General features: G+C 36.7%; 1 protein-coding gene across 1 annotated transcript in view; it reads left to right on the top strand.

The window, feature by feature from the left end:
- Nucleotides 1-14,143, top strand: part of LOC150076086 (BLOC-2 complex member HPS3) — a 198,507-nt gene that overhangs the window by 124,481 nt on the left and 59,883 nt on the right. Inside the window, exon 17 of the mRNA XM_090387254.1 lies at nucleotides 2,139-2,208. Within this exon, the coding sequence (XP_090243380.1) occupies nucleotides 2,139-2,208 (70 nt within the window). The remainder of the gene's footprint in view (nucleotides 1-2,138; nucleotides 2,209-14,143) is intronic.

Raw genomic sequence — 14,143 nt, 5'->3', positions numbered from 1 at the left:
TTCGATTGTTGATGAACCTGCTCAGGTTGCTGACAAACTGAATGAGTATTTTGTATCTACATTTATACATGAGGAATTCTTTAGGAAAGGGGATGCCAGAAGTTTATCAAGCTCTAACAGGGAGCTAAATGAATTTGTAATAACTGAGAGGAAAGTGGAGAAGTTGTTGAAGTTAAGCATAAGAAAGGCACCTGGGGTGGATGGGATCTATCCAGTTATATTAAGGGAGGCAGTGAAGGAAGCAAGCAGGCCCTTAGCCATGATTATGAGCACATCCTTGGACTCAGGGGAGGTCCCTGCAAACTGGAGATTGCAAATGCATTCCCAATTCACAAAGGGGGATCGAAAGGTGACACAAGTAATTACAAGCTGGTTAGTTTAACTTCTGTTCTAGGGAAAATAATGAAGTCACTGGTTAAAGAAGCACTGTTGGATCATGTAAATAAGGCCGCACTTATACTCCAAATACTGCATGGGTTTGACCAATTTCATCGGTTGCTACAATGTGGTCACAAAGGAACTGGATGCAAAAAATAATTTTGATATCATCTATTTGGATTTCAAGAGAGCTTTTGATACTATTGCACATAAAAGCTTGCTGTACGAATTGGAGCAGCGTAGCCTTAAGGGCAAGTTGTTGCTATGGATAAAGGGATGGTTGAGTGGGAGAAGACAGAGAGTTGTAGTCAATGGACATTACTTTTCATGGACTAATGTTATTAGTAGATTCCCCCAGGGAATTCACTAATAACATTAGTCCACGTGAGGCCCATTTTTGTTTTCTATATTTATCAATGATATTGATGAAGCCATATCAGGCTTAATGTCCAAGATTGCAGATGATACAAAGGTTGGCAGGGTAGTTAATGACAGTACTACAGTATGGTACTGCAACAGGATCTAGAAAAGTTAGGCAGATGGACTAGAAAAGTTAGGCAGATGGAAAGGGCAATTGAAGTTTAGCATTGATAAATGCAAAATACTGCATATGGGTAGCAGTAACTCCAGAGTAATGTACCAACTGTGTGGTACTACACTCAAGTTAGTGGAAAATGAAAAAGACTTGGGGGTAATTGTGCAGCCAGATATGAAGTTCTCTGAGCAATGCAAACAGGCTGCCAGGAAAGCTCATGGGGTTTTGTCAATGATATACAGGAATTTTGCTAGCAGGGGTAAGGTGATTATCCCATTGTATAAGGTAATGGTCAGGCCATATCTTGAGCTTTGCATACAGGTCCAGAAGCCTCATTTTAGGAAGGTGGGTGGACAGGTACCCTGGTGTTGCAATCATGCCACCCCAGTTATGAAGTATAACTCCACAATATGAGAGATGCCAAAAGGTGTTCATAGTAATAGTTACTAAGGAAAAATAAATGCAAAAAGCATAATACATTACGAATTTTAAATTCACTATACTAAAATTGTGGTTCCCTATTACAAACAAAGAATGGTGTATTTTCGATGAATATTCTATGGTGAATTTGAAATTCATAATGTATTATGCCGTGTGCATTTATTTTTGCTTAGTAACTATTACTATGTAACCTTTTGGAATTTCTCATATTGTGGAGTTATACTTCATAACTGGTTTGGCATGATTGCAACGCCAGGGTACCTGCTTACCCACCAGTGATAGGCCAGTAAGCCTTGAAACGGTGCCATCTGGGTAGTGGTATCTGCTGAGAATAACAGTCTTCTCCATTGGTGAAGCATTACTTATTTGAGGTAGTGCAATACATGTAACTCATGAAGGTAGTCACAATATGAGATACAACTAAATTGATGCCATTCATACTACGATTCTGGTTCACTATTACAAACAAAAAATGGTGTGTTTTCACTGAACGTTCTATAGTGAATTTCGACTTTGTAATGTATTATGCCTTGTGCATTTATTTTTGCTTATTATTCTATGTTTTTATAATAAACCATTATGAGGCTGTACTGTTGACTCATTTATTTATATTTTAGTGGGTTTGAAGTGTCCCAATAAAAAAAAATAGGCTTTTAATAATTGGGATAAAGGATGTCTGTTTGATGACAACTTAAAAATTAAAACTTTTTTTCCTTCTAATTTTTATTGTTGTTGTTATATATTTTAATATTTAATGGATATAAACTTTTTTTATTTATGACAGAGAGATGCACCAGGCATGGATATACATACAATCCCATTGCTAAAGGAATTTTTGGAAACTCTGCTCAGTGGTAGTATTTTATTTGTATTGGATAAATACTGAGAATTAATATAATTATACAGTAAAGCCTACATTAAACAGCTCCCCTCTAGTAAAGATCACCCTCTCTTAAGTGACAGATTTTTTATTAGTCATTCATCAAATCCCTCTTTAAATCTCCCTTATGAACACAGTTTGTTAAACACTACCTATAACATAAACAGAATATTTTAATTCTGCATGTTTTCTTATATTTTTTCTTATGATGCTGCATAAGCTTGCTTTCTTGCATCATATGCCTCTACTAATGCTAATATCTTTACTATTTTGCCATGGTAAAAAATAAAAGACTACAATTTTAATGGCAAAATGCAACAGTAGTACTGTAGTCTTAAAAAATACATTCTAATCATCTAATCATATTTAATATTTTCACATGAAAATATTAAATAGTTTAACCTTTTCAAAATTATATCACACCTCATATCGCGCCTTAGTCTAAATCACACCTCATATAATGGGACCACCATAGGAAATCTCCTATGGTAGTCCCATTGTACAAGGTGTGATCAAAAAAGTTCAGGCACTAAACTAATATTTGGGAAATGATGAAGCTTACTATCTATTTGCATAAATCTCCTTTGAAATAGTTTCCTTGACATTGTATATACCAATATACACTTCTACAACTTCTGGAAGCATTCCTGATAATTTCACATTCTGGATTATTTCCTAAGTTGCTGCAAATCTGTGATCTTTTGGGCGGGGAAACTAAGCTTGAACAGGGAGAATAACAGAGAGCTAAATCTAGTAAGTATAGCAAATGGGAAACCACAGTAACAGAGTACTTTGCAAGAAATTCTTAAATGGAAAGTGCCAAGTGTGAATGGCATTGTCATGATGCAAGCACCAGTTTCTTGAAGCCCTTTTTCAACTGTTTTCTCCAAATGGCATCATGCAATCACCATTGAACTGCTTTTTTGTATTCCTGGTTCACTGTTTGATCATGCAGGACAAATTCGTAACGAACAATACCTTTTAAGTTCATTCATAATGAACAATACCTTTTAAGTCAAAAAATACAATAAGGATGATCAATTAAGATCATCCTAATTGCAATCCAGTCGCAATCAAATAAGATTGCGATTGGATTGCTTTTTTTGGACTTTGAGAAGATTGAGTTTTCCATTAAGAGGACTAGACCTTTGTTCTGGGTTATAGTCACTGGTAATGATACAAGAAACAAAGTATGGATCAACAGCAGCACTTTGACAAAGATCCTGACATACAAGAGCTCATCACTATCTCTAATCATCAGTGAGGATGCAAGGCGTAAACTTGGCTGAAGTGTGTGGCATTCCCAAATCTTGTGTGAAAATTGATTGACATTTTCAATAGCAGTTTCACAGATAGTTAAGTGCTGATTACTCCTGATCACATCAAAAGCACAAGTGATTGAATCACTGGTTGTTGAAAGGTAGCTAGAGTGAGGATCAGCTTCAACAGACAAGTGGCCATCTTTAAACTTTGCAAACCACTGAAAAGTCTTTGGATGGCACATAGTATGTTCTCTGAAAGCTGTTTTTACCATTTTGTAGGGTTCGGATGTAATTTTCTCTAATTTGCAGTAAAATTTGATGCAAATTTGCTGCTTGTTAAAATCACTCATTTTAAAATGCAACAAAACTACATATAACACCTTTTATTGAATAGTTGCTAATTCAGCCTGACTGAAGATAATTGATTGATTCATGAGTCAGAGTACAAAGTCAGACCCTTAACCTTTTGATCACACCTTCTATAGTAATCTACTTTATTTACAGTTTATTATGCAGTAACAATAAAATTATCACAATGTAATGGTTTGACTTTAAAAGGAAGAATAGAAGTAATTGAATTAACCTTTTGTCCATTGCACCTTATATGGGAACAGTGATTGTTTGGCATCTGTAAACTGGATCTTGGCAAAATTAAAGACAGGGACATGCTATTTAAAATAAATTTATATAAATTTAATCATTTATAAAGTTATGTGAATTTATTAAAATGTAACTTTATGAAATAATAAAGTTATATAAATGTAATCACTGTTGTTTAAGTTTTAAACTTTACTAAATGCTAATGATTAAATCCAGTTTTATTCATCTTGTTAGAATTACATAACAAATACATACAAACAAAGGGTAAAATAAAGAGAGCAACTTTAGTATTTACAAGGTAAGGTCATAACAGTCCAGAATTGGATTTGTGATAAAATGTCTCCAGCAAGTTGCAAGTGGAGAAATATGAAAAATGGGAAAATTTTTATTCCATCTTAATCCACTGTTTTAACTTGGATTTTAACTTAATACAAAAGTTACACACAATTGTGATATCTAATTAAGATGTACAAGAATAATGTTTCAGCCAGTTGTTTTCAAGTTGTGATGTCATTGAAATGTTTTCACTTTGGAATATTTAGAGTCAGGCTACGAACTGTGCAGACAAAAAATTTCAAGCACTTGGAAATAAATAAGCTTTTTGGCTTAATTAACATATTAAATTGTGTTCAATAAATAATTTAATAGCCCTAGTCATGTTTATTAACTGATTTTTAAAATTTAGCTAGAGGTTTTGTAAGTTACAACTAAATATTTGTAGAGTGTTTGTAGCTGTGATTTGGCATAAATAGCATATCATTTATCTAGTAGAGTAGTGCATGGTAGTGGAATTATAGGGTTTTAATTGTGGTAAATAAGTAGCTTGAAGGTTCTTTAAAACTCTGCAAATGTAATGCGGTATAGCATAATACTTATAACTTAAACTTGATAGCATAATACATATTATTGCATTTAGGTATCTATTAGTTTAGTGCAGTATTCTCAAATTAAATTGAATTTAAATGGAAATCATGCCTCAGACTAGAACAGCAAAGCAATCGCTCAGCAGGAGTGGTGTGATTTGGAGAACTAAAGAGGTGGTTCTGTGAGTCACAGCTATACAAAATGTGCTACTTGTATGATGTTTGCAGCTTATGTGGGACAGGACATTATACAGTCAAAGAGGGGTGTCTTTGTGTGTATTCAATGCAAAGAGTGTGAAGAAATTAGGCATGAACTCAGCATTCTGATGGGTATTATTGAAAGCTTGAAGAACAGGGTGGATGTCCTTGAAGGAATGAAAATGGGGGATCCACCAAATTCTCAGCTGTCCAACTCAATGCCAGAGCTTACTCTTCTGCATCAGTCACCAGAGTTACCCCAATACATGAGCTGTGTTGGGGTAACTAAGAGTAAGAACAGGTGCATGTATATGCAATCTCCAAGGCAGAATGCATTAGTCTCACAGGAGTTAGTTATTGTTAGTGACTCTATTGTCAGGGAAACTGGAAATGTATGGTGCAAAAAGAAAAGGTGGAATAAGACCAGGGTATGTCTGCCAGTGGCAAAAGTAGATGACATACAGCAGATATCATATTTTAAGGGGATAAAAGGTGATATTGTTGTACACCTTGACACTAATGATATTAAAAGTACAAGATCTGTAGACTTCTTTAAAAAATAGAGGGTGAGGTTGGGAAAAAAACACATGTTTGGATTAAATTTCAAAGTGTCTGCGATTCTCTCCAGACACAACAGGAGAGAATACATGTTGAGAGTCTTATCAATCATTTCTGGAGAAACTGTGCAAGGCTCATGGGGTGGAATTTTTCTTGTTGTGGTCTCTGCTTGTTAACAGGAGGGATTCTTTTTACATATGGGATACACTTAAATAGAAGGAGTGCAAGAATATTTGCTGATGCTATTCAGGCAGCCTTAGGTGAACAAACTAATAGATTAACTAAAGCAGCAGAAGTGAAAGTGATTCTTGCATGGTTTCTATTAGAACAGCGTTTCCCAAAATTGGGGTCAATGGACCCCTGGGGTTCAGTAGACCAGTTCCGGGGGGGGGGGTGCAAAATGGTGGTCGACCATATATATATATATATGGTCGTGCAAACATTTTTTGGTATTTGAAGGGGTCTGTGAACACTTTTCTTTGATTTTTGAAAGGGTCCATAGATCTCAGTAGTTTGGGAACCACTATATTAGAATGTACAGCAGTCTGGAAAGTAAGGTGGTGTGGATCATCATGGAACAAGTAAATACATGAGCTGTGTTGAGTAACTAAGAGTTAGAACAGGTGCATGTATACTTGCATGTACACATAAAATGCAGACATTGTAGGAATATCAGAGACTGTGTCACTCTGACATAAAGGATGCAGAATATGAGTATGGGGAGTACAATGTGTATAGAAAGGACAGACAGAATAGGGGAGGAAAGAACTGTTATGCTTTAGTTAAAAGCATATTAAATCTAAGGCAGTACATCTGGTTGACATGGGTAGCCAGTGCAATGCTGAGTCAGTTTGGTGTGACATAAGCACTAGGAAAACAAAAATGAGAGTGTGTTATAGACCTAATGATGATGATGAGTATAACAAACAACTATACAAAGAAATAGAGTGAGCCAATAAAGCAGAATGTCTTATAATGAGGGATTTTAACTTTCCCGATATTGATTGCAACTTGTGGGTTGGTCACTCACAGACTAGGAAGACTTTTGTGGATTTATTGGGTGACTGTTTTCTGCAACAGCATGTTAGAGAAGCACCAAGAGAGGATGCAATACTCTTGATCTGATTATCAGCAGCAATTCTTCATGCATTAAGAATCTGCAGGTAGAAGACCCACTGGGTTGCAGTGATCACAGTGTACTGATATGGTATTTACTCAAAGACGTAACTAGTGTTAGAGGTAAAGGGAAGGGCTTTTCTTCTGTAAGGGTGACCACAGTGATGTCAGACAGCCTTTTAAATTCTATGCAGTGAGATTAGCTGCTGATGTACCAAAAGCAAATTTTAAATGGGAACCATTTTGGGGAAGTAATCATAAAAGCTACTAGGCTTTTTCTACCCACTAAGAAATACTATTCTAGACTTAGGCCTAAATGAATGTTGACGAACTGATGAGAATTGTGGCAGAGAAAAAAATGCATGGGATGCATATAAATTATCAGGTGATATAGAAGCCTATGGCTTCATTAGGTTAGTCTGTAATCAACTCACAAAGGAGGTTAGGCAAGCAAAGGCATAAAGTAACACCTCACAAAGTAGGTTAGGCAAGCAATGAAAAATTCTGTAGAGGAGGGGATGCCAGAAGTTAATCAAACTCTAATGGGGAGCAAAATGACTTTGTGAAAACTGAGAGAAAAGTGGAAGAGAAATTGTTGAGCTGAACATAAAAAAGCATCTTGGGTGGTTGGGATCTATCCAATCATATTAAGAGAGGCAGCAAAGGAGGTAAGTAAACCCATTGCCATAATTATGAGAGCATCCTTGGATTCAGGGGAGATCCCAATTTAGTGGAGATGTGCAAATGTATCCCCAATTCATAAATGGAGATCAAAAGGCGACATGAATAATTATAAATCTGTTACCTTAACATCTGTTTCCAGGGGAAATAATGTAATCACTGGTTAAAGAAGTAATGCAGGACCATCTGGAAAGGATGCAATTACACTGCAGTCATAGCATGGATTTATCAAGGGGCAGTCTTTACTAACCAATCTAACAGGTTACTATGATGCAGTGACCAAGAAACTGGATGCAAAGAATAATTTTGATATCATATGCTTGATGTCATATAAGGAAGGCTTTCATACTGTTACACATTAAGACTGCTGCATGAACTGAAGCAATTTGGTATTTTTGCTGATGTTACTAATGTTTGGATAAAAGGATGTTTTAAGTGGAAGAATATAGTTAGTGGTTATCAGTGGACACTGCTCTTTATGATTAATGTTATTAGTGGAATCCCCCAGGGTTCGGTGCTAGGCCCACTGTTTTCAATATTTATTGATGAATTGGCAGGGTGGTAACAGCAGTAATCAAGGTGAGCTACTGCAACGAGATCTAGGAAAGTTGGGTCGACTAATAGCAGTTGAAGTTTAACATTGGCAAATGCAAGGTACTGCATATGGATAACAGCAATCCCAGAATAAGTTATCAGCTGTGACTACATTCAGGCTGGTGGAAAATGAAAAAAACCTGGGAGTAATTGTGCAGTCAGATATGAAATTCTCTGAGCAGTGCAGACATGCTGCCAAGACAGTCATGCAGTTTTGTCAATGATATACTGAAACTTTGTTAGCAGGGATAAGGAGTTGATTATCCTTTTGTAACAAGGCCATGGTTAGGTTTGTTTGTTGTTTGGTTTTTAGGAGCATTAGCAACTAAGGCCATATTGCTCTGAGGATATGCAGTGGTCATTCCCTGACCTTTCCGCATCCTCCGTATTTGGTGGGCACGGGCTCAAACCCCAGTCTAATCAAGAAGCATGTGCTATGCATTGCTGCTCCTGCCCACCTGGCTATGGAGGCACCACCATGGTTAGGCTGCATCTTGAGTGTTGTATAAGGTCTGGAGGCCTAACCAAGGCTATGGTTAGGCCTCCAGACCTGTAGAACAAGTGCAGAGAGGGGCAACCAGATTAGTAAATGGAACAAAAGGGTGCTGTTACCAAGAATGGCTTCAGTTCCACAAATATCAGTGTCTGGAGGGGGTGATCTGATTGAGGTGTTCAAGGCCTTGAATGGATTGAGTAAACTAAATGTTAATAGCATTCTTCTTCTTGCTGAGACTACACTGAGACCACTCTTGCTGAGACATTAAGAAGTGACTCCATTATTTTCCTTAGAGCGGAGGTAGGGCTGACTGGTCTGTGATTGCTCGTGTCACCCTTGGATTCCCCTTTGTGAATTGCACATCTCCAGTCCATGGGGACTTCCCCTGAGTTCGGGGATACTCTCATAGTTGTGGCTAAGGGTTTGCTTACTTCCTTTGCCGCCTCCTTTAATGTGGCTGGAGAGTTCCCATCTGCCCCAGGTGCCTTTCTTATGTTTGGCTTTGGCAATTTCTCCTCCACTTTGCTCTCAGTTGTTGCAGGATCATTGGGCGCCCTGTTACAGTTTGATAAACTTCTGGCATTTTCCTTCCTTAACTTTTCATGTGTGAGTGTAGATGCAAAATACACATTCAGATTATCAGCTATCTGAGCGGGATCATCAACGGTTGGGTTGAATCATCGATGTCAGGTTGACCGTCTGATTCGTCTCCTTCCTTCTGGAGTTTATATAAGTAAAGAAGTGGCACCTGAAGTTTAACATTGACAAATGCAAAGTACAGCATATGGGTAGAAGTAACCCAGAGAAACGTACCAACTGTGTGGTACTACACTTAGGGTGATAGAAAATGAAAAAGATCTGGGAGTAATTATGCAGTCAGATACAAAGTTTTCTGAGCAATTCAGACAGGCTGCCAGAGCAAGTCATGGGGTATTGTCAATGATATGTAGGAATTTTGCTAGTAGGCAAAAGGAGGTGATTATCCCTTTGTATAAGGCAATGGTTAGGCCACTCCTTGAGTACTGCGTACAGGTCTGGAGGCCTCATTTTAGGAAGGATGTAGATTTGCTTGAGCATGCACAGAGAAGGGCACCAAGATTGGTGAGGGGAATGAAGAGCCCTCTTACCAAGAAAGGCTTAAGCTCTTCAAATTGTAGTGGCTGGAGACTAGGCACCTGTGAGGTGATCTGTTTGAGGTGTATAAAGCTTTGAATGGGTTGAGCACACTGAATTCTGATGGGATTCTTCCACTTGCTCAGATTACAAACCTGAGGGGGTATAAATTCAAATTAAGGAAAGACAGTTGTAGAACAGATGTGTGGAAATTTGCCTTTAGCCAGCAGGTTATTAATTGATGGGAACAAACTTCCATCTGTCATTGTGGAAGTCGATAGCTTAAATAAAAACAAGGAGGAACTGGACAAACTTTTAGAGCGAATGGATGTGAAATTTTTTTTTTTTTTTTTTTGTTTTTTTTTTGGCAGATGCTACATAAGCTCACACTTGCTTTCTTGAATCACATGCCTCCATTACTACTACAACTACGCATATTAGAGGCATAAATTTAAATTGAGTTAGGATGGTTGCATGATAGATGGATGTGTGTAAGCTTGCCTTCAAACAGCAGGTTGTTGATTGTTGGTTCTATGCAGTTCTATTAGCTGGCATAGAACCAACAGTCTATGCCATCTGTTGTTGTGGAAGAGGGTGGTTTGAATAAATTCAAGGAAGAACTAGATAAATTCTTGGAGGATATGGATGGGTGAGGTGTATAGGTTTTTTTTTTTATTATTATTATTTTTTTTAGCTGATGTTATATAAGCTTACTTTCTTGCATCATTTCCCACTACTTCTGTTATTACATATTAATATAATTTTCTTTTATAGGAACTTAAATTTAATGTTTTGAGTAATTACAAAAAATAAGCAGAATAAATTTCAGAGATTACACAAAAATAACAAATGACAATTTTCATTTGCCATTCTTCAAGTTCATCATCATCATCAGCCATTTTCAATCCACTGCAGGATGAAGGCCTCTCCAGCAACTTTCCAGTTCCTTCTGTTTTTTACAATGGATATCCGTTTATTACCCAGAACTCATGAATTTCATCTGCCTTCTAGATGTTTCACCTGCTTAATTTCATTGCCTTCTAGCTCCTCTTGCGTACCATTCTGTTATTTTCTTAGTCCATCTGTCATCATGTGTTCGAGCTATGTGTCCTGCCCAAGACCATTTTAGTTCTTTAGTTTTGATAAGAATGTCCTTTACTTGAGTTTGCTGCCTAATCCATGTGTTTCTCTTCTTATCTAACAGTCTGATTCCTAATATAATTCATTCCATTCTTAGCTGTTTAGTTTTCAGCTTCTCTTCCATTCTTTTGGTCAGTGCCCAAGTTTCACTTCCATAAGTCGTGGGGAGTATACATTGGTTCATTATTTTACGTTTCAAACAAATTGGGATATTGCCAGTATGTGACTATGTTTCCTGAATGCTGTCCATCCAAAATTTATTCTTCTCTTGACTTCCAGCCATTTATCATTATTACAGCTAATCACTTGGCCCAAATACATATATGAATCCACCTTTTCAATCACTGTTCCTTCAATGATTATATCCCTTTCTGTGACGTACTTGTTCATCATTACTTTTGTTATTAGCCATATTCATCTTTAGTCCAAAATCCTTACTAACTGTGCATAACTGATTAAGATTTTCCTCTAATTCTTTGGGATCATGGCTTATGATCACAATGTCATCTGCAAATCGTAAATGGTTTAGTACTCTCCATTCACATTGACTCCTTTCTGCAACCAGGCTAATCTTCTGAAAGCTTCCTCAAGGGCAGCAGTAAACAACTTCAGAGATATTATGTCTCATCGTCGAACTCCTTTCTCAATTTTAAATTTGCTACTGTCTTTGTCTAGTCTAATAAAGGAGGTAGCATTCTCATATATTTTCTTCAAAATCATAATATATGGGGTGTCTATGCCTTGTCTTTCCAGTGCCCGAAACATTGCCTTATGCTGTATGGAGTCAACTGCCTTTTCATAATCCACAAATGCCAGGCATAATGGTGTTTTATTTTCATTTGCTTTCTCCATTAGCTGTGATATTACATGAAGGTGTCCATAGTTGAGAATCCTGTCCTAAAGCCAGCTTGCTCTTTTGGTTAATTCTCATCAAGTATCCTTTCTAATCTGTTAGTTAATGACTCTTGTGAACAACTTGTAGATGTGGGATAACAAGCTAATTGGTCTATAATTTCCAATTTCTGATTTATCTCCTTTCTTATGCAGCAAACTGATTGCATTATTCCACTCCTTAGGTGTCACACCTTTCTAATGCATTTTGTGAAGAGTCTTACCAGTTTCTGAGTCATGTCTCTTCCTCCCAATTTTAACAACTCTACAGTAACTTCATCTTCCCACGGGGTTTCTGATTCTCCAATTTCTTCACCGCATGTTCTACTTCATCAGGAAGTTTATCGGGTATATCGTATGTGTTACTAATTTGTGATCCATCTTCCCCACAGCTAGCATCATTTCCTCACTCCTTGTATAATTCTCTTTAGTAGTCTTCTGCTATTTGAATTATGCCTTCTCTGCTATTTATAAGTACACCATTTCTATTAATCCAGTTTCAGTATCATTTGTTTTTCTGTATTACTACTCATGGCTGCTGATTTAAGTTCTTTGTTTTCCCTTAATGCTTATTCTACTTTTTTTGTGTTAAATCTTCTTATGTCCTCTCTGAGTCTCTTTCTAATGGTTTTGCATAACTCGGTATACTCAATTTTGTCCTTGTCAGTGTTTATCTTTCTCTTCATTTGTTGTCTTCGGTTCATCATGACAAGCGTTTCTTGACTAATTTTTTCTTCTTTGGATTTCATTTTACCTATAGATTTCTCGGGTTTTATCACTTTCAGAAAGTTGTGGTATTCCTCGTCAGTATCTTGGTCCTGAACAGTCTGTAGAAGCTCAAACTTGTTCTTAAGTTCCAGTACATACTGCTTTTTCTCCTCTTCTGTTATCTCAAAGACCTTCGTATTATTTACTCGAATCAGTTTTTTCCTTTCTTTTCTAACATTTATATCAAGTGTGCATCTTCTCATTCTGTGGTCACTTCCAACATTTACCTTGTTCAGGACGGTAACATCATTCATGATTTATAATTTTTTGAAGCTTTACTGATTTATAATTTTTAAGAATGAAAAATATCACCAACATACTGTGTTTTGTTTCTTAAATAATCAGTAATATGTAATACCCAAAATATCTTAGTTGCACTTTTTACACACACCTTCAAATGAACAGACTAGTCCAGTGGTTCCCAAACTGTGTGCTGGGGCACCGCAGGATATTTTAAATTTCCGAGGGAAATACAGCAATACTCGACATGTGTCAGACACCACTTGAACTACTAGCTCCAGATAGTACACAATTTCAACATTACTTATTAAGTTGTTTGGACCTAATTACTTAATAAATGGAACTGTTGGGTATTTCTTTTGGCCTAGGGGTGCCTTAAAAAAATTACTGAGACACTAAGGGCTCCATGAACCAAGAAAGTTTGGGAACCTCTGGACTAGTCATCAGTGGCAAAGTGCACAATATCCATGGTGAATTTCACTGCTACTTTCATCAGAGACCACTTAAGAGTGAATTCCTGCTGCAAGCCCTACATTCTAATTCTATTCACAATTTGTAATCCACAGGAGTTTAGAGTACAAACTATGCATTCATAGTTTTAGATTATCTAAGACTTTGATGGATACAGAATGAATGATAGTTGGAAGCTATTTGCTGAGAATTTTTCCATTGCTGTCTATTGAATGTCATTTCATTTAAGAGTTTCAGTACCTTCATTAGAATGTATAGTATAAGTTTGCATTTATCTTAACATCTTTTTTAGATAAATACAGCTTAATATGACAACCATATGAAGGTGATGTGATTTCTTTTCACTTTTTTGTATAACTCAAGCAGTTTCTCAAGAACTGAGATCTTAGACTTGAATTTTTTTTTTAATCATTCTTCACATACATTTCTTGTTTACTTATAATATGCTTAGGAAACTACCTTAGCTATCCTTAAGAACTTAGATTAATTAACCTACTCCAATTCTCTTATTAAACAAAATGACCTGAACAAGTAAAAATTACTGCATTAATATTTGTCATTTGTTGCTTATTTTAAAGCTCCAGGTTCAAATCTATCTGTGAATTTAATGTGGAGGTTGTTGAGCTCTTTGAATTGCACTGAATAGGTTGATTCTCTTGGTTGGAAGTGCAAAACTTTTCTCTTAACTTTTTTCATTCTGCAAACTGGTCTTAGAAGCCTTAGAACACATGCAGTTTGCAAAAACTGTACACGACATCTTATGGGCTGAGTGACTTGGCATCAATCTAGCCAACTTTGTCAATCTTACTATACATTAATACTGGCTACAGGGGCATAGCTACCGTATAGCAAAAAGTAGGCAAAGCCTAGTGGCCCTACTTCACCAGGGCCCATAAACAGATGAAGTAGGGGCCGCCC

This window comes from Mastigoproctus giganteus, chromosome 13 (genome assembly GCF_048544385.1).
Source record: "Mastigoproctus giganteus isolate SK-2022 chromosome 13, ASM4854438v1, whole genome shotgun sequence".
Classification (NCBI taxonomy): domain Eukaryota; kingdom Metazoa; phylum Arthropoda; class Arachnida; order Uropygi; family Thelyphonidae; genus Mastigoproctus; species Mastigoproctus giganteus.
Note: the sequence above shows the minus strand (reverse complement) of the source record. Positions and strands in the feature narration are given on the sequence as shown.